Here is a 20,436-nt window from a genome sequence, read left to right as displayed (position 1 = left end):
CCGTAGCTGTTAATTAAAATGTTAGCTCGTGGTTCAGGCTTTAGGTGTAGCTGCTGGATTGTCGGCAATGAAAACGTTAGCCCGTAGTGACGCTGTTACCTGTCAACAGGGCAGAGCAGTTACCTGACAACCAAGATCCTGGCGGGTGCCATGCTTGTTCCCATAACAAAGTCCCTGCAGAGGCTTCTGGTGGGTTCAGGCGTGAGCCCGACCCCAGGGCAGTAACTCAGCCACAGCACAGAGACTGGGTGATGTGCCTGTGCATGCCCCCCCACCCCGCCATCCCCCCACCCTCCATCGTTCGCATCTCAACGGAGAGGAAGTCTCTTAAACGTCCAAACGCCTCCAGAGGTCAAAAGAGTCGCTTAAGGTGGCGTTTGAGGTTCAGCCATGGGCAGTGGGTGAGGTCACCTGGAAAATGGGGCCTTTGCTGCAGCAGGACTTGGAATAAAGGACCAGGTCCTCCCCGGATGAGGAGTCCCGTAGGCAGAGTCACGGGTCTGAACAGATCCTGGCAGCTACTCAGGCACCTGCCATGCGAGATCTGGGTCCCGGGTTGCCGAGGCAGCCTGCGCCCCCACCCCCTCTGCCTGTTTCTCTGGGCAGGGCCACCCGTGACCCTAAAACCCCATCTGGAAAGGAAGCAGGCCAGGCTTCAGAAGTCCGGACAGGCACACCCTCTGCTGACCTGGCCTGCCTGGACAGGCGGAAAGAGGGGACGCCGGTGACTCAGCACTCCTGTGTCCACCTGTGTCATCCCGTTTCCTCCTCCACCTTGTGTGCAAGCCATTTCCATTACGCCCTCTCTTCAAACGGTGTGGGGACCGAGCTGGGAGAGGTTAAGTGACTTGTCCAAGGTCACCCCCTCCTCCTGAGCTCAGTCTCCCCATCCAGAAAATGGGTGAGGCTTGAAACGAGGTGTTTGAAGCACCCAGCAACAGGCTTGTGCAGACTGGCAGTAAGCGCCAACTGCGGCTTCACGCTGCCTCCGTGTCCCCAGGTGGAGGCCAGTCTGTCGGGAAGTTCTCTGGACCCTGGGCCAGAGCAGTGATGTGGACGTGCTCACTTATGCACTCGTAATTCGAGCCACCTGGTGCTGAGGAATGGGGCCCCAGGACGTGCGGGGCTCCACAAACCAGACAGAAATCCCTGCTGCTCAGGAGCGGACAAGCCCGCTGGTTGTAACAAGGTGACGTGTAAACTGTACAGGAGTCAGAGGGTGACGGGCGCAATGCAGAGAACACTGTGGAGGGGAGGAGACCAGGAGTGCGGGGTGCGGTTTTACACTGCGTGGCCGGGGAGCTCTCGCCCAGAAGCAGAGAGCTGAAGGACGTGAGGGGTGAGCCGTGGGCCTGTCTGGGGAGAGAATGGCCAGTGCAGAGGCCCTGAGGTGTGTCTGCCCAGACCCCTGGAGAGCCCTCCGTCTGATGGAGGAGGCTGACGTCCCCCAGGATCAGTGAGCAACGCTTGAGACACAAGCAGGGGCAGGAGGACAGAATCCAAGTGAAGAAGAGAGGGAGCCGGGCCGCACCTGTGGCGGGGTGACGACGTGACTTGCTGGAGGCCCCCCTGCGCACCCCCAGACAGGGTCCAGGCCCCCAGGGGCGGGCGTGGTTCCCAGAACAATAGCAGGTCCCAGGCCAGCCCAGAGAAGCCAAGACAAACACAGTTCGGTCCCGTGGCCTTCCTCGAGCTCCACGGCCGGCCTGCCTGCCTGCCCACCCGCCGCCAGCCGCGACTTCCAGCCCTGGCCACAGACCAGGTTCACGGCTGCCCTGGGGGCTGGGTCCGCGGCCAGCGGGATGGCCTCGTCTTGGCCATGGCCTTGCTCCAGTGGCTGACCCCGGTCCAGCAAGGGGTGGGTGGAGGGAGCAGCTGGGCCTGGGAGGCTCAGGACCCAAGTTCAAGTTGCTTTGCCTCTCTGAGTCTGTTTCCTTTTTTGTAATACTCAGCCTTCCAAGGGTCTGAAACTTGGCCCAGAACGTGCTGTGGCTTAATTCATTCAACAGATCGTGGTGGTGACAAGAATCGCATTCCTTGGCAGGTGTGCGCCAGGCACTGTTCTCAGCGCTGATTACCAGCTCATGTAATTTCCTGGTGTCTGAGGTGTGTGCGGCTATTAGTACATTTTACAGATGGGGAAATGGAGGTCCAGAGAGGTTAATTAACTTGTCCAAGGTCACACAGCTTGTCAGTGGCTGAGCTAGGATTGGAACCTGGGCAGCCCAGCTCCTGACTTCGGTGCCCTGCCTCCTTCCACCTCCCAGTCGTCACCTGCTCTCTGCCCTCAGCCCTGCGCTGGCCTGACTGTGTGTCCCTGCTCTCCCAGCACGGGAGGTCCAGAAAGTGCAGCCCAGTGGACCCAGAGCGGAGGACGGTCCTGGATGTGAGCACAGGTTGACCTCTCTGTTGCCAGCATCCAGGGCAGCTCTTCCGTCCAGGGCTTAGAGATAAGCAGAGGTGGCAGACCTGGTTTGGGATCTCAGCTCTGCCCCCAGAGTCTGCATGACCGTGTGTGAGTCCCTTTCCTGCTCTGAGCCTTGGTTTCCCCTTGTGTGAAATGAGTCAGCCGTGCCCCCTCTCCGCCTTACACTCAGGGTGCGGTGAGGACCCTCGGGACCTGCCCAGGCGCTGAGCACAGACCTGGGGCCCCACGTCTCTGGGATGAGTGGCCCATGCTGCCCAGGCCTTCTCCCCAAAGGAAGCTCAGGGCAGCAGGAGACCGGCCTGTCTCCCTCGGGCCTGGCCGGCCACCCTCTTCCCACCGTCCCTAGGGAGTGAGGAAGCGTCGTCCTTGCAAGTTTCCAGGGCAATTAGGCCACAGGGCTTTTGGGTCGAGGGCTCAGAGGAGCCACGGAGGTTTGCCAGCAAGAGTGGAAAAAACCATGTCCCATGGCAAGGCCTGCTGGGCCCCCGCCAGAGGCCCACTGGCGGCGGCTGGCACCAGCCTCTCCCATGAGGGTCCCCGGGGAGTGACGGAGACGTTGAGAGAACGGCTCTCAGGAGCTTGTCCTCAGCGGCAAATTCTGCAAAACAAGGGTGTCTTTCCAAAGAGGAGCGTGGTGGCGTGACGAGGGGCGGGGTGTCCTGGGTTCGGGGAAGACCAGCAGGGACACACAGACCCTGGGACCCTGAGGCCAGCCGGCCGGGATCCAGCCCCTCCTCTGCCACCTACCAGCCCCGGGACCCTGGGCAGCTGACGTCCCCTCTCCGGGCCCCCGTTTCCTCCCCTAGAAGATGCAGGTGGTAATAGTCCCACTTGTTCAAGTCGTGAGGGCAGGTTGACATGCACAGGGCTCTTAGTGCCACTTAAGTGCTCATGAAACAAATTAAATACGTGGAAGCGAGGGAAGCCACCCCCACCCCGGGAGGGGTCCTGTGTCCCTGACACAAAGCCTCTGGCCACAGCCGGGCCGCCCAGCCCAGGGGAGCCCGGCGGCTTTGAAGTGGCGCCCTCCGCCCCGGCTGCTGTCAGCAGCCATTGTCCTCCCGGGGCCGGGGGTGGGGGCTGGCGGCCTGTCCTGTCCTGTCCACAGGAAGGGAGGAGCGGCCGGCTGGTCTTCATTCTTCTGCCACCCCTCGGTGGCTTCCTGACCCACCCCCACCCTCCACGTCTGCCTCTGGTCCTTGGGGCATGGGGGGTTCCCTGTCTCAGGAGAAGATAATCAGGGCGGCTGGGGAGACTGAGGCCTGGGGGAGAGGGGTGTCCAGACAGGGGGCTGCGGAGGCGGGAGGAGGGCCAGCCCTTTCGGCCTGGGGTGCCCACTACTGGGTGAGTAGAGAAGCTGAGGCCAAGCCTCCCTCCTGGGAGGGGGCAGAAGCAGATATGAGCCCCAGTCTGGGCGACCCTCGGGCCATGCCACCTCTCCCCCTGGAGCAGCCAAGCTGGCAGCTGGGGAAGCGAAGCCCAGAGCAGGGCAGCAGCTTGCCCAAGGCCTCGCAGCAGGCCTGCCGCTGAGGCTGAATCCTGGTCAGAGCCCTAGGCCCCGGGCGGCCCAGCCCCCTCCGGCCTTCTGGAGGATTGAACGAAACTCCAGATGTTTAGGGCTTTTTCCTGCTGTGCTGTCACTGAAGGGGGCGCAAGGGCACGTCCCTGCTCTGTCACTTGAGCGCTGTGTGACCTGTGGGCAGGAGATGACTCTCTGGTCCTCAGTTTCCTTGCCTTCAAGATGGGGATGGTAATAAAGCCGCGCTCCAAGGGTTAGGGCAGGACCAGGGCGTAGTGGGCAGCTCCAGGTACACAGTGAGCGCTCAGCCAGTGCTGGCTGGCGGCGCTGACAGGGCAGCGGGGCCGGCGGCGCTGAGGGCTTCCTTCCTGCCCTTTTCCAAAGTCCCCTTCTGGGTGCTGCTGCTCAAAGGAATGGCGGCTGCCCGAGAACTGTGCCCCATCGAGACTCCTGTGCCAGCTAGGTGAGGACCGTGCCCTGTCACCATCCGTTGGTGCCCATTACCTGCCGGGGTCCCAGAAGTGCCCTGCAGTGTCCTGGCCCCGCCCCTCCCCCACACCATGGGCACCTTCATCCTGCCCTCTGGACCTCGGTTTCCTCACCTGTGAGATGGGCACGTTAGCCGTGCAGCGATTCCTCCCTGGCCCCTGGCCCCCAAGGCCTTCAGAAGGAGTCTGTGAGCTAGTCCTGGCATTACCGCCGGTCGCCGTGGACGTCCAGCGTGTCCTGCGCCACCTCAGCCCTCCCTCCGGCAGCGGGGCGGCCAGTGCCCGAGGAGTCAGGGCTCAGCCAGCGCCCTTCTGGAAGTACCAGGGTTTCACTGTCCATTCAGCCAGGCACCTTTGAGCTCCTCCCGGGCACGAACCCTGCCTGGAAACATCTACTGAAGACAAAGATGGGAAAATCCATCCATGAACTGAGGCCACAGGATGTTTGGAGGCCGGTGCTTTTAGGACGGGGGAGGTGGAGGAAAGTAGGACAGGGCCCTTGGGGATGGAAAGGCCTGGCCCCAGCCTTTCTGGTCCCCACCTTGCACTGACCTGGACCTGCCTGGGACGTGCTGTGCGAACCAGGGGTGGCTGTGGGCCTCCCGCAGCCCCAAGGAGGTAGACGGCTTCCCATCCTGGCTGAGGGGTTTCAGAGGCCTCATTTCCTCTCCAGAAGTTCCCTGCACAATCATGTTGCCAACCCCAGGCCCCATTTCTTGAGCGTCTAAGTGCTGGGCTCTGTTTTAATGGTGTTCCGAGCATCATTCCATTGAATCCTCGCCTCACCACTTAATGAGGGCCTTCTGTTACCCTTATCTCCATTTTATACATGAGGCAACAGGTCCAGAGAGGTTAAGCATCATGCCCAAGATCACACAGCACGTGAGGGAATCGAGCAGGGATTTGAACCCACACTTACCTGATTCTGAACCATGAGTCATACTGGCAGTTGCAATGTGAGCTGATACACACACCAAGTGCTGACGGCCCACCTCTGGGCTCCTCCTTTTGCCTTCACACTTGATAGCATTTTCCTCTACCCACTAGAATGTCAGTTCCATGAGGGCAGGGATTTGTTCTCTGGTCCACCACTGTATTTCCAGGGCCTAGTAAATGTTTGCAGGATTTTTCAATTAACTGAATCTCAGTAAATTTGTGAGGTAGGTAGTTGCATTATACCCAGGTTATAAGTGAGGCACCCGAGGCCCAGAGAGGGTAAGCCACCTGCCCAAGGTCACCCAGCAGGTGAAACACCAAGCTCGGTTTCAGAACTGCCGCCTTGGAGAGGATGACGTGCGAGTCTAACAGCAGCAGGCGATGCCGCGGGCCCCTCTGAGCCTCTCTTGTCCCTCGCAGGTCGTGTACTTCACCGCCACCTTCCCTTTCGCTATGCTGCTGGTGCTGCTGGTGCGGGGACTGACACTGCCCGGCGCGGGTGAGGGCATCAAGTTCTACCTGTACCCCGACATCAGCCGCCTCGAGGACCCACAGGTACTGCGGGCCAGCCCGGCCTCCCTCCCTCCCAGGGCGGGGCGCGGGGGGAGTGGGCAGCGGCCCAGCGCCCATGGTTCTCGGCGCACAGATCCGGCCGGGCCAGCAGCACCTGGCCCTTTTCTGCTGGGCCGTGGCGGGTGCTTCACTGTGCTCGTGGGCCATGCCGGCTGTGTGTCATTCCGTGTAGAGGACTCCTGAGGCCGGCCAATTATAGAGGCTTCTTTAGGCACCACGCCAGGTAAGGAGACAAGTCTTCATGAGCCGGCCTCCTCCTCTGCCCACAGTGGCCTTGAGGGCTGCGTCATGGGGATGGGAGAGTCGGCCCAAGAGAGCTGCGGGCTTCCTTGGCTGCAGCCAGAATTCAGAGCTGGTGGCCTCTTGGAAGGTGGAGGGGCGATACTGAACGTCCACCTTGAGGCACTCAGCCATGTGACCACAAGGGGTTGGAAAAATCCTTGGAGATTTTATTGGCCCATCTGGGGAGCTTTGTCCTCAGCCTTCAGGTTGCCCCCAAGGGCCTGTGCTGCTTCGGGTCTCCTCCCCGCTGTCCTCTCGCCCTGGGTAGCAGGTAGGTGGGAGGGGCTTGGCCATCATCAGAGGACAGCTATGAAGGCAGCTCTGTGGCTGTCAGGACCTTCTTGATGTAGGTTCTGGAAAACAGCTTTGCCTGCAGAATCCATTTGGGAATTCCTCCTCCTTCCAACCCGGACAATAACACTTAGGTAATGATAGCAGCCTTGACCTACAGACTACCGTGTGTCTGGCACTGGGCTAAATCTTAACTCTTTAAACCTACAAAATAGTGCTGTAGAGTAGGGCAGTGGAGCCCATTTTACAGATGTGAAAACTGAGGCTCTAGGAGTCATAAATTTTTTGCCCATCATCATTCCATAGTTGGAATCGAGATCCATCTGCTCCAAAAGCTCAGCCTCTTAACCCTGATGCTGAGTGACTGGGGGGTTTCTGAGACTTCTGGGGATCCTTGCAGCTCAGCATTGTCTTGAAAGGCACCATGGATTCCAGCCCAGATGCTCCAATTGCATCAAGAAACTGAGGCGCAGTCCTCAGGGCCCCAGCGGCCAGGGGCCCGCACCCCCTCCTCCAGGCAGCCGGCCCTAACACCTGCCTTTCTCCTTGCCGCCCCCTCCCCCGCACCCCACAGGTCTGGATCGACGCTGGGACCCAAATATTCTTTTCCTATGCCATCTGCCTGGGGGCCATGACCTCGCTGGGGAGCTATAACAAGTACAAGTACAACTCGTACAGGCAAGTGTCGCGCCGGCGGGCCTGGCGGGCCTTAGGAAGGATGATGTTTAAAGAGAAGAGAGAAGTAGGGAGCGTGGCTTCCTCGTGCTGTGAATTAACTTGCTCCCTGACATATGTGTAACATAGGGACTGTATGCTGCTGGGATGCCTGAACAGTGGTACCAGTTTTGTGTCTGGCTTCGCAATTTTTTCCATCCTGGGCTTCATGGCACAAGAGCAAGGGGTGGACATTGCTGATGTGGCTGAGTCAGGTATGGTGGTATCGGTGGCAGTGGTGGTGGGCACTGCCACCTAGTGTGTAAGATGAGTACTGCAGGCATGAAGCCAGACCCCCAGGGGGCTTTGGGGGGGGACGAGCCTGGTTTCCGAAATGGACCCCCCCCACCAAGATGTCCCCCAAGTACCAAAGAGTTAAAAAGCTGAATTTAAAACACTTTCATTGCAATTTGGCCACGGGGCGGCAGAAACATGGGGCGGTTTCGTTAAGTCAGGGAACATTTAGCTACTTTTTCGTGATCTTTCCCCTCCTCCTCCTTCCCCAGCAAACTCCTGCTTTCAGCAACAGAAACCACTTTCCTAAATCAGGCCCAATTCAGCCACCAGTCGGCATCCATCACCGCCTCCTCAGCTTCTTTTCTGTGTTTTGCACTTTGCTCCCAGCACACCCCGCTAAGCGAACCCGTGCGTCCATTCCACGGAGGGGGCTGGTTTGCTGAGCCTCTGCCCTGTGTGTGGCAGGCCCCACCGCAGGCCCGGGGGGAAGAGACCATGGAGGGGGCAGGCTGCCCTCTGGGATGGTGACAGTGCTGGTTTAGGGGTAGGTTGTCGGGGCACCATCACCCCCCACCTCAGGGTGCTCCCCACAAGACACCTGCAAGTGGAGAGTCTTAGAATCACAGGGTCTGCAAAGCCTGGGGTCTTAAGCTGGGATCCTGAGACTCCAGCAAGAGGGTTCTAGAACCTGAGAATTGTGAGGTCCTCAGTAGCTAGAACCCCAGAGCCCCAGGAGCCAGGTGCCCTGGTTTAGGAAGTACCCCTGGGCACTGCCAGGCCTGGGCCTGTAACTCTGAAGCTGCAGGGCCTTCGGTGTGGGAGTGGGACCCTTGCGTTCCCAGGACCCTCGAGGTCCGCCTTTCCGGCTTCTCTGCCCTCCTCCCGTCCTGCCCAGGTCCCTTGGAGGGTGGTCCTTGTTTCATAGCCTGGCCTCCTGACTTGTCACGGCCTCTCTGGGGCCACTAGGAGGCAGGTGAGGGCTCTGGGCTGCGGCTCCTCCCTGGCCCAGAGGACAGTGTGAGGCCCTAACCCCAGGGACCACAGACCGGGATCAAGCACAGCCTGAATCCCCACTTGGCGTTACCCTAGCCCTTGTTGGAAACAATGGTCAGTGTCCTAGCTCCTTAGCCAGAGAACCCTAGTGTCGGCGGGTCAGGGGAGCCTCCACATCGTGCATTCAGATGTCGGCTCCACAAATGAAGCCAATGGCTTAACAGCAAGGGCCTTGCATGGGGCTGGTCAGGGCCAGGGCTCGGGTTGCCTGGGCAGGGCACACACCACGTGCTGGACAGGCCCCTTGACATGAAGGTGTCCCCCATCCCCAGCCTCCCCACTGAGCCCTGGACACATGTGATAGCCCCTGGCCCTTCCCGTGTGAGATGATATCTGGGTTCATCTGACTCTCAGAGCCCCAGACCCCGCTTCCCTCCTTACTGGGAGAAGATGCTCGCCGCCCCGCCCCAGCCTCCTGCCCCCACTGCTGCAGGACAAGCTTGGGCAGGCTGTGCCTCGGCCCCACACATCTCTCCACTGCCCCCGATCCCAAATCACACCTTGAGATGCAGTTTTCCTTCTCTGAGAGTCCCAAAAGGCAGGCCAGAGGCTGAGGACACAGAATGTAATTCCAGAAGTGAGCTGTCCCTCCCCGTGTGGGAGTTCGGCAGAGTAATGAAGGGGAGACACTTGACACCTCCGTTGCAGAAGGCTTTTTTCAGTTGAGGGCTTGCCAACCGACTCTGATTGATAATCGTCAAGAGCACGGCGGGAATTTGGCAGCGGGAGGGGGTCTATCAGTGTGTGAAACAGATCTTCCTCTATGGACAGCTGGCTACTTTTGCACGTGTAGACATCGTGAAGCTAAGTTGTTTCTTATTCCCGTCCACTTCAAAGACTTTGTCGTTTATCCCCGACGGTGATGTCTGAACAGCCCGACACATCAAGGGTGATTATTTCGCTAATAAGCTTTTAACAAGCACCATATTGAGCGAAGTGCATTGGAACAAGATCATCATTTAGCCGAACGGAGTGCAAATGAAGCATAGCGCGGGGCGCCTCCGCTGCCCCAGGGGCTCCTGCGGCTGCGGTGCCCCCCGGCTTCTCTCTCTAGTTCCGTGCGCTCTGAGGGAAGGGCGCTCAGACCCCTCTCCCGGAGGCTGGCTTGAGAAAGGCAAAACTGAAATACAGAAACAGCGCGTTGAGAACCTCCCCAGCCTGGCGGGCGGGCAGGGGTGGGGTGGGGGCTCCATTTTACATCTGTCTCGCAGCGGCTGGACCACGTCCTCCCCAGGGCCGCCTACCGGCCTCGCCGGAGCTGGTGCGCGGCCCCGGGCACCCAGCCAGGGGGAGACAGGGCTTTGGGGGTGAGGCCGGCACCTTCCATCTCTCCTGGGGGTTTCCCACCATCGCCGCCAAGGACGTGGTCTCCGGCACGGTCACCGCCGGGCTTCCTCATGTCAGGGACTCTGGACTAAAGGGACGCGCCCTCTCGCCGCCACACATGCCCTTAACGCTGTGCTATGTGGTTTCTGGCTCCAAGTTATTTCAAAGTATTTTTTCCCCCATTCTTAGACCATTCCTTTGGTTTCTGATACCTGTTTTAAATACCCTGCTGTCTAGCCCCTTTTGTTTCACATTTCTTGACCTTTTTTTTTTTTTTAAGTTGTGGATTTTACTTTTTTTTTTTCCAGCCCGTGCCCTTCAGGCCTCCTTTCTTTTGCAACTCTCCACCGCCTCCTGGCCCCACAGGTCTCGCTCACAACTCGGTCCCTCCCAGGCCCTGGCTGGAGGCAGGATGGGCCGTTTGCAGCCGGAGCACCCTCCCCTCCCCTTCCCTCAGAGCTCGCGGGGCTCTTATCTCCCAAGCCTACCTCCGGTTCCGTCAGGGTCCTCCCTGAGAATATGGGCCAGAGGAGCCTCCTTGGGACTCATTTACGGGAACCTGCCCCGCACCTGTTGGGGGGCAGACGGAGGCCCCACGAGGGCAGGTGGTGATGTTACGAGGAGGAGGTGGGATAAGGACTGGACTGCAGGCTGGGGCCGGGCTCCCAGCCCGGGGTCTCGCCCTAACTCCCTCCGGCTTTGGGCCTTGGATCTGCTGGTGCTCCCGGGGGCCACCCAGACGTACCCCAAAGAGACAGCGGCCCCGCAGGGCATGGTTCTGTATTCTTTTTCGTGCCACTTACACAGTGTTTTCGTAGAAACCTTTTCTTTGCAAACAAGGCGTTAGTGGTCAGATAACCAGAATGCTCCCCGTTTTTGCTTCCTTCCAGCAAACTTTGGTGTGGTTCTCTGGTTTGGGGGAGGGCCCCCTTTTCTGAGCCGACAGACTGAGTCCCAGGCTCTGTCCCATTTCCCGCCTCCATCACCAGCATCCGCTTGGAATCTGGCGTGCGAGGAGGCCAGTTTGCTGCTGCGTAGGAGACAGATGCTAAAACGGGGCCCCGCCTGAGCCCCGGCGCGTCCCACCCAGAGTGGGACAGGCCTGGTCTCTCCCCCTAGGCGGGACCCTGCATTTGGGGTTTGGGGGACCTGCCTCAGACCCGAGTGTCTTGTGTGTCTCTGGGACTGTGGGCAGCTCTGGCGCTGATGCCCCGCCCTCTGCCCCCCATCTTCTCTTCCCTCTAGGTCCTGGCCTGGCCTTCATCGCCTACCCGAAAGCCGTGACGATGATGCCGCTGCCCACCTTCTGGTCCATCCTTTTCTTTATCATGCTTCTCTTGCTGGGACTGGATAGCCAGGTAGGTAGGAAGCGTGGGATGGCCCCCGGGTGGACCATGCCCCCTCCCCCAGGAAGCCCGGTTTGGGAAGTCTCCTTCTTTGTGCTGTGAGTGGGGTGGTCACACCCTTCCCAGCCTCACATCAGGCCTGCAGCAGCTTTGGCCGGGGAGGGTTCCTCCGGGACCCCCAGGACGTGGCCCACCCCAGAGCTCAAGTCTCCAACCTCAGCGAGGGGAACCAGATGACTGAGGGGTGTGGTCAGGAGGGAGCCGGGCGGGGAGGGGGACTAGCAGGAGGAGACCGGACAGTAACGGTGCATCCCCGGGAGGCCCACGGGCAGGGCGGGCGAGGGGCCAGCACCTCTGCCTGGGGCACAAGGTGGTCATTGGCCAGGCTGTTACTGAGTCCTGAGTGTGGCCAGTGGGCCGTGTTGTGTGCTTCCTAAACCCGCAGCGCTGGGGGCCTCGCTAAGCCCACCCTGCCCTCCAGCTGCCCTGGCTTTCTGCCCCCACCCCCCCAGGCAGGACCCCACCTCCACCTCTTAACCCCCACATCCCGTCCCTCCAGGGCTCAGGCCTCCCCCGGCTCAGTGTGTCAATGAGAGCCAGCTTGGGCTGCGTCTGGAGCACCAGTGCCCTGCCCACCTCGCTGCTTTGTGTCACTGAATGTGTTTCCCCATGCTCTGAGCCTCAGTTTCCTCATCTGGTAAATGGGTATGACTATCCCTGTGTTGCTTTCTGCAGAGGGCCCAGCGCCGGGCCTGAGGGAGAGCGGCCAGCAGTGCTCAGAGGGCACTGCGTGCAGGCCTCATGACGACGGTTCAGAGCACAGGTGGGGCTCCAGGAGTGGGGAGTTGAGGTGTGCAAGGCTGGCCAGTAGTGTGCCCAGGGCTGCCGACCTCTGAAGTCTGTCCCTGAAAGGCAGGCGTTTTTCAGCCTCGTGTGTGGGCCGGGGGTCCGCTGCCGCTTCTGAGTCAGTGCCCAGGTTCCCCGGGGACTCGGAGCTGGGGAGGAGGAAGGTCTTCGGAGGTGAGACAGCAGAGAGGAGGCCATGCACTAGCAAAGTCTAGAGCAGAGTGAAGGATTTGGCAGAAGGAGGACCAGGAGAAGCAGCGAAGACGGAAGGAAAGCATCTGGGGACTGAAGACCAGACCCAGCTGCTCACAGGCCGAGCTGCGCGAACAGCAGGCCGTCTCCGCCAGTCGCTCCCGGTCAGTGAGCCTGGCCTTCGGAGGCCCCAGGCACACGGCTTTCATACCTCCTCGCAGAGCTCCGAGTGAGAGCTAAAAGCAGAGCCAGGAAGCGGTTAATAAGTGGCAGCACACGGCATCTCCGTGGGCCCAGCACCGGCCTCTTAAGCCGGGAGCCTGCTTCCTGGCTGGGCGGGGGTGGCCATTCGTCAGATTTCTCCCCGGGAGGCAGGCGGAGCCTGGCGGAGGGGGCGCACCTCTGGGCCCGGCACAGGCTGGGACCCCTCCTCTGCACCTGCGTGCTGGGTGAGCTCAGGGACTTGGGGGGAGGTTTTGCAGATGCGACCTCCCCACACAGGACCGGCAGTGATGGGGTCAGAGCACTGCCCTGGGAGATGTCCACGCAGGCCACGTGTCATGTGTGGCAGAATACACGTAATGTGAAGTTGACCGTTGTAACTTTTTCAAGGGCACAGCTCAGGGGCATTAAGCTCACATTGTTGTGCAACCGTCACCACCCTCCATCTCCAGAACTTTCCCACCTTCCCAACCTGAAACTCTGTCCCCATGAAACACAACCTCCCTCTTCCTCCCCCTACTTCGGCTTTTTTATACGTCAGCTCCTTAAATGCACACAGCATCCAGGTGCCTGGGTACAACTGTTGCCCTAGAACCGAGGAAACTGAGGCTCACAGAGAATCAGGGCTTGGCTGAGGCCACACACGGCCGGTTGCTGGTTAAGGACAGGGGCCAAGGCTGCCTGTTCCCAGACCTGGCAGTTCCCAGACCTGCTGGTTGGCCTTACCTTTGAGGTCCCCTCAAATAGCTCCCTCTTGTGGACGTCACGGAGATCCACAGCCCATTTTGGGCAGAGGTAGCGTTCGCCTCGCTCATGGGGGGGTTCCTAGCGTTTTGGGGGAGCACTGTGTTTGGCTGAGGGGCCGTGGTACCACTGTGTGTTTCTCAGGGAAAGCAAGTAGGGGCATCACCCACGTGGAAGCAGATGCCTTTCCACACAGTTTGTGGACAAACCCAGGAGAGAGCTGCCATCCCCCTCCCCCAGGGGCTCACCCATCCTAGCCCTTGACACACGTTAACCGTGGTCTCCCAATGGCCAGTTCACTCTAATGACTTCACATCCCTCATCATCCCTGCTGAGTAGGCAAGATGCTCCCATTTTGCAGGGAAGAAGACTGAGGCTTGGAGAAGCAGGGGTCACATCACTTTAGTGAGGCCCTCGGAGGGGGTGCAGGCGGGGCGTGCGTGAGCTTGGCAGTCGGCTTGTGCTGGTGTTGGCCCTGACTCGGTGACACTGGAGCTTCCATCTTAAGTTTCCCCATCTCAGAAAAGGAAAGAACCTCTGTTTTTAACTCCTTTTGAAGCCTAGTGTTTGAGCTGCGGGGCCGCCGCCATTCAGTGGCAATGTACACTCAGAACCCCCCTGGGGACGCATCATTTGGAGGTCAGAAGCCCAGCCCCTTCTCTGTGGGCCCCTTTCAAGAGTCCCTTGACCGTCTTTTCCCTAAATTCCCGGCAGCGAAGAGCCGTCTCCCCGGCCGCCTTGGGCATGCGAGGGACACTTGCTCCTAGTGTTTGCCCGTGAACCTCCTGTGACACGTCCCAGAGGAGTCAGCGACTGGACGGGCAGGAAGGCTGGGGAAACATCCTTCCCCAGAGCTTCTCCCTGAATGGAGAACACACGGGCAGAGCACTTAGCTTTCCCGCTTTTTAAGGGATCCGATGGCCTCGCAGGGCATGCTGGTTGGTAGAGCAGCTTGGCTGTAGCTATACAGATTAAGTGCGGCAGCGTGCCCTTGAACCCTGACGTTTACCCCTGAACTGCGCTCCGGATGCATGTGCGCACGCGCCAGAGGAGAGACGTGGGGGAAGCGCCCTGCCCGAGTCAGTGCCCGGCACTGGTTAGACCCGTGACAGTATGCGTCCACAGGATGGAGTTTTAAGTCTCCATTTAAGAAATGAGGTGGCTCTCCGCGTACTGACGGGAGTAAATCCTTAGACACAGAGACAGGGAGATTTGGAAGGGCTGAGGGTCACCCTGGAACACTGCCTGTGGACAGGCCTTCCCAACCGGCGGTTTCACCTTTGGGAGCCCAGCCATGGGTCCCTGGGGTCACGGGCTCACACGTGGGCATGTGGGCCTGCACTCACGTGTACAAAATTCCCCCACTGGCTGACGATCTGCATGGGGTTAAAAACCACCGTGTGCATCTGATGAGGGAACTGAGGCCCAGATTTGGTCAGGTGACCACCCATTTGTCACCTGCTGCTGCACAGCCCCAGGTACCTGGCCCCACCGGGCACTTGAGCCCTGGAAATGAGGGGTCACCACCTTTGGCTTCAGAGAGGACCCAGACCAAGGCGGGAGGTGTCCACACAAGTGCCAGCAGCGAGCCAGGGTGAAGGGTCAGCACGGGCTCAGAGCAGTGGTCAGGATGCGGAGGCGTGGAGTATCCGGAGAGCTGTGTGTGGCTCCCCGGGCCTGCACCGGCAGGGGGGGTTCCGGGGCCCACGAGCCCAGGTGCACACACATGGACGTAACCCCACAGCCAACGTGCCAGGGCCTCCTCTCTGGGCAGAGGGGGTACCAGACACCTGCCGCTTAGCCCCTCTCTCTTCCTCCCCAGTTTGTAGAAGTGGAAGGACAGATCACATCCTTGGTTGATCTTCACCCATCCTTCCTAAGGAAGGGCTTCCGCCGGGAAATCTTCATCGCCTCCATATGTTGCATCAGCTACCTGCTGGGGCTGACGATGGTGACAGAGGTGGGTGGCTCTCACAGGGCACCAGGACCTCCCCTTGCAGGGCCCTGGGTGCTCCAAATGGGTTTCAAAGGTCAGTTCAAGGCCACTCAGCCTCCCCGCTCCCTCCACGCATGGAGGCAGCGGCTGATGAAAGGACCAGACCCCTTCTTCAGGGGTCCTGCCCACCCAGGGCTCCAGTGACACAGGGGCAGCAGGAGGTGGCTCAGGACCCAGCACTTGACGCACGCTGCCTGTCCTGCTTCCCTGTTACCATGGCAACACGGCGCCACTCGCTGCCCTCTGTCCCTCCCTCATCCCAGGAGGCCTGGGGAGAGGGGGCTCCAGCTGAAATCCATTTCACAGCAGCTCTGTGCAGGGGCCCTTCTCAGGCCTGCAGGGGAGGTGGGGACATCTTGAGGGTGAACACAGCAGATACTGCAGATGGTGCCCGGGCCTGTCTGGGGACAGGGGGTGTGTACACTGTTTTTCTCAGAGTGTCTGTGAGAAGCACCCCCTGAGAGGCAGATCACAGGTCCACACACTGAGCAGTTGGTCTCATGAAGTCTCCTACGTTGGTCACAGTGGATTCTAAGTACCTCCTTTGGAATCAGGCTTCAGCAAACCCATCATTTTTTGCCAAGAATGATCTGTTTCGCTTTTGTTCCTCTGTGTGCATTTTCTTAATTCAGTTTGTCAAACGTGGAGTTGAGCATCGTTTTACACATCTATCTGGTCCTTATGGCCTCTGCCTGTTTTTCTCTTGGGGTTTATATTTCTTATTGATAGGCCAGAGCTCTTTACGTATTGAGGGAATTAGATACCAAATAACCAATCCACCATCTCTGTCTTTTCTTCACAGGGTGGCATGTATGTGTTTCAACTCTTTGACTACTATGCAGCTAGCGGTGTGTGCCTTTTGTGGGTTGCATTCTTTGAATGTTTTGCTATTGCCTGGATATATGGTGAGTGGAGATGTTTGCATCCCTTCCTCAAGTCTCTCCTTTGGGGTCCTCTATTCAGAAGCTTGAGAAATGGAATTCTAGTGGGAATTCATTTTGAGTCAAACACAAAGGTGTCCCCTGCCTGGACTCTTCCTCTCCAGGCTGCCCTTTCCTACACAGATAACAGGGCCGTAGCCACAGTGAAGATGCTCCCGTGCTGAGGGCGCAAGGTGTGACTGGCTCTTTGAACAAACACAGAATTTGGCCACGCAGGGGTCTGTCTTGATGAGCCACTTTGGGGTCTGGGAATGGTCCTTTTTGTGCTCCTTGGGACCTTGGCACGGCCACACCAGGATTTGGGGTCTGCCGGAGACTGCTTGGAGACATGTGAATTTTAGATCCGTTCACATCAACATCTGCCCGCACCTGGGTCTGTGCAGTGGACCAGGGGGAGGCCCCCACCGTAGCCCCTGGGCCCCTGCTGCACCCTGCCGGGGCTGATGCTGCGTTGGATGCTGGGTCAGCTCCTGTCTGCCTCTGTGTCTCGCAGGCAGTGATAACTTCTACGACGGTATTGAGGACATGATCGGCTACCGGCCTGGGCCCTGGATGAAGTACAGCTGGGCCGTGGTCACCCCGGTTCTCTGTCTCGTGAGTGCCACCCGCCGGGCTGTGGGCAGCAGCCCTTCCTCCCTGGGGCTTGGCAGTTCCCCTGTGTCCCATCGTGCCCTCAGCACCTGCTCAGTGCTGGCGTGTGACCAGCCTGGGGTAGGACTGCTGCGGAGAGGGGGCCGGGCTACGCCGGAGGGCTCCTTGTGAGGGGTGAGCAGGAGCTTGTCAGGAGGAAGGGCCCAGTGGACGGAAGCACCGGCCTGGTGGCCTTTTCATCTGAGGTGCACATTTTCCCCCCGAACTAAAGTAAACTGCAGCAGCCAGTAACCACCGTGGGCGAGCTCACTGCTGGGGTGAATCTCCCGGGGTTCAGGGCCCGTGTTCTCATCATCACCTAACGCCTGTTTGTGGGCGTCTCCTTTCACCACTCTGACCATCAGACTCTTTGTCGCCCCCTCCCTGGGAATTGGCTAGGACAGAGACAGGTGGCATTCCAAGCGAGAGGAGCCCAGAGCAGCCCTCTCCTGGACGCCGACTGAGCTCCGCCCCACACACAGGGACTGAAACAAGAGCGCCAGGCATACAGTGGGCGCCTAACAAAGGGCACCTGCAGCCTCGAGCCCTCCCTTCTCCCGTAACCAGTTCTGGCTCAGAGATATTTGTCTTCCCTTCAAACCAGGGCGATTAGATCATGAAGTTTAAGTCACTTGCACGCTGGGGAGCAACCCCAGGCAGTCCTGGGTTCTGCGTGAGAGGCTGTGGTTCCGGCCAGTCGCAGAGCCCGGGCCCTCCGGCCCCACGGCGCTCCTCCTGGAATGTGAGCGGGCTCTGGGGTCACGGCTGAGCCCGCCCTGCCCCGCCATTCCTGGATGAGCACGAGCAGCCTGAGTGTGGTGGCTTGGGGAGGACACACGCTGCCCTGGGGCCTAGGGAGGGAGGGGGTGGGCGCAGTGGGGGAGGGGCAGGGGCTTTCGCGCGTGTGGCTGCCGTTTGCTGTGCACCTGCTGGGTGCCCGAGCTGCACCAGGTGTTGGGGAGGGTTGGGGGGCCCAGCGCTGAGGAACTAATTGTAACCACACGCTTCCTGGGAAGGAAAGTGAGGGTGCCTGACTGAGTCTGGGCAGAGCGAGTCAGGAAGGGCCCTTAGGATGAGGACAAGGTGAGGGAAGCGAGGTCCGGTCAGAGGAAAGGCCAGGGGCCGAGGAGGAGCCGGGAGGAGTCGGAGGCAGCCGGAGGGCGGCCATGCGGGGAAGGGTCGGGGCCGGGAGAGGGGAACTGCCCGCCGGCTGGCGTTGGCCTCCCTCCTGAAGGAGCCGCAGCTGGGTTCTGAGCAGGGAGGCCGCCTGGTCAGACCTGCCCTGGGGGAGGCCCCTGTAGCAGAGGGGGCGGGTGGGAGCCTCTAGGGGGCCGGCCTGGTCCCAAAAGCCCCCTGAACGCCCCCCCTCTCCACAGGGGTGCTTCATCTTCTCTCTCGTCAAGTATGTGCCCCTGACCTACAACAAAGTCTACGTGTACCCGACCTGGGCCATCGGGCTGGGCTGGGGCCTGGCCCTGTCGTCCATCGTGTGCATCCCCTTGGTCATGCTCGTCCGCCTCTGCCAGACGGAAGGGCCGTTCCTCGTGGTGAGCACGCGGGGCCCGGGCGGGACTGGGACGGGCGCGGTGCCGACCTCGGGCAGGTTACTTGTCCTCTCTGGGCCCTAGGCCCCTCCCCTGCCTGTGGAGTGCTGCAGACGGGGCAGGAGGGTGTGAGGACAGAAAATGGGGACAGAGGACAGTTCCCGTGGCAGAGGGCTCTTTGCAGACCCCGGGGCAGGGCCCAAGGAGGAACCTGCCCCGCAGAGACGGTGTGGTGGGAGGGCCGGGCAAAGGGGACTTGAGCAGCCGTCACACGTTCAGGGCTGGGGGCCAGGAGGCTGGAGAGGGGGCAGCAGCTTTGGATGCCGAGCTGAGAGCCCAGCTTCACCCCAGGAGCAGTGGGGGCCGTGTTCTGAAGCAATGAGACAGGACAGGGAGCTCAGGAGGAAGGCTGAGGCTCCCGCCGACCCTGGAGCCAGAGCTGGGGCCCCATCCCTCAGAAGCCACCTCTGCGCCTGCCAGTCACCTCCCCTGCGCTCCCCTCCCTGCCATCCTCTCTGAGAGCCCACCGGCAACACTGGAGATTCCAGGCCCTGGGAAAAGCCAGAGCTCTTTCCAAGAAATCCTTTTCTTAGAATCTCCCTTAACCTTTGGGCTTGGGCTGGCTCCAAGACAGCACTGTTTTGTTCTGGGCTGTTTTTATTGTTATTCTCTTAAAATTCTGGAGCCAGGATGTCCTGGGGCCCTGGCTCCCTTTTGGGCTGGGCCAGTTTCCTCATGGGCAGTGGGATGGCCTGGAGGGGGTGGCGGCGAGGGAGGGAGGGGAAGCTGGGCAGAGAGGGGCCAGACCAGCCTTCCTGAGACAGCGGAAGGAGGCAGGGGTGTGCCAGGGAGGAAACCATGAGGCCGGGGTCCGTCTGAGCCGGGACGGCCCATGGGTGTTCCTGTAGCACCAGACGCGTTGCATTTTCCCAGAGGACACAGGGGAGGACCCCAGGATTCAGCCAGAATGAAACACTGGATCTGGGACAGACACAGCCCCTCCCCAGGAATTTCCAGACTGTCCCTACTACCCAGAAACTAAAGGGTTAATTGAGGACACACCAGAGGCTGTTGGATGTCTGTCCCCTGTGGTCAGTGCCTGGTGCCTGTTACCTATTTCAACTGTGGAGGGAGGGGGACACCCAGTAGGTCACGGACTTGTGTCCCTCCAAAGTCTAACTTTAAAATACCGTTCCCTCCCGAGGTTAGAGGTTTGGGCAGAGTGGGGTTGGCGAGGGGAAAGCAGGAGGGTGAGGATTCGACTCCACCCCGAATCCACATCCGGTTTCGCCCACAAAACTGACTGTTAACCAAAGCGCCCTCCTCTGAAGGCAGCTGGCCGCCATCCGTCTGTCTTCGCTGTGTGCCCCTCGACTTCCCACCTGCACAGGTTGCCAAGGGGTCCTCCCAGCCACGAGCTTCCCTCTGAGCTCTGTCCTGGGAGGATTCCGGCTGTGTCTGCATCTCCCGTATACACGGGACCCCAGGTGGCTGCCCGGTGGCATTTGCCTCGTGTCTGTCTTTGGGGCGCACACCCGCTGTACAGATGTCCAAGAGGCAAAGCGATGAACGGGGAGCAGGGCCCGCCCCTCGGGCCGGCGTCCCACCCCCACCCTGTGCCTGGCGCCTGCAGCCCGGTTCCTCCAGGGCGCAGGCAGCCCACCCAGGTCGGGGTCCGGCAGGGGCGCCGGGGAGGGCGCGCACTGGCTGCAGCAGGCGGGCTGCTCTCGGCTCTGGGCCCGCGTTATCCAGATGTGGGCCTCGGCTTGCCTGATCCGGCCGTCTGTAAAGAGCAGATGGAAATCTGGATTTTCGGATGAAACGTTGTAGCTTTTAACAAGCAGAAAAATTGTTCTAAACCTAAGCTGAATGTCAGTGCCTAGCTAGAGGGTTTCTTGGTGCCAGCTGCTTCCTGTGAAGCCTCTGACTGGACTCCGGGCAGGAGGTGGGCTGGGAGGCAGGAGCCCTGAGTTCGGGTCCCAGGTGTACTGGCGGTTTTCCGGGTGCCCTGGGGCGGAATGGGGCTCCTTCCCTCACTGGTTCTGTGATCAGGCAGCCTGGGGAGGACAGACTTGCCCCTGCCCGGAACGGCCCAGCCTCTGGCCCCTCTGCCAGGAGGGGCAGCGCA

General features: G+C 60.2%; 1 protein-coding gene across 6 annotated transcripts in view; it reads left to right on the top strand.

Annotated features, from left to right (window-relative positions):
- SLC6A6 (solute carrier family 6 member 6) overlaps positions 1 to 20,436 on the top strand; it is a 74,923-nt gene that overhangs the window by 53,768 nt on the left and 719 nt on the right. For all 6 annotated transcript variants that reach the window (XM_072941928.1, XM_072941927.1, XM_072941925.1 and 3 more), the window contains 8 exons: positions 5,792 to 5,926; positions 7,092 to 7,195; positions 7,322 to 7,446; positions 11,093 to 11,205; positions 15,020 to 15,157; positions 15,996 to 16,098; positions 16,628 to 16,728; positions 18,141 to 18,311. In XM_072941928.1, the coding sequence (XP_072798029.1) occupies positions 5,792 to 5,926; positions 7,092 to 7,195; positions 7,322 to 7,446; positions 11,093 to 11,205; positions 15,020 to 15,157; positions 15,996 to 16,098; positions 16,628 to 16,728; positions 18,141 to 18,311 (990 nt within the window). The remainder of the gene's footprint in view (positions 1 to 5,791; positions 5,927 to 7,091; positions 7,196 to 7,321; positions 7,447 to 11,092; positions 11,206 to 15,019; positions 15,158 to 15,995; positions 16,099 to 16,627; positions 16,729 to 18,140; positions 18,312 to 20,436) is intronic.

Source organism: Vicugna pacos, chromosome 17 (genome assembly GCF_048564905.1).
Source record: "Vicugna pacos chromosome 17, VicPac4, whole genome shotgun sequence".
Classification (NCBI taxonomy): domain Eukaryota; kingdom Metazoa; phylum Chordata; class Mammalia; order Artiodactyla; family Camelidae; genus Vicugna; species Vicugna pacos.
This window is presented reverse-complemented; position numbering and strand designations above follow the sequence as displayed.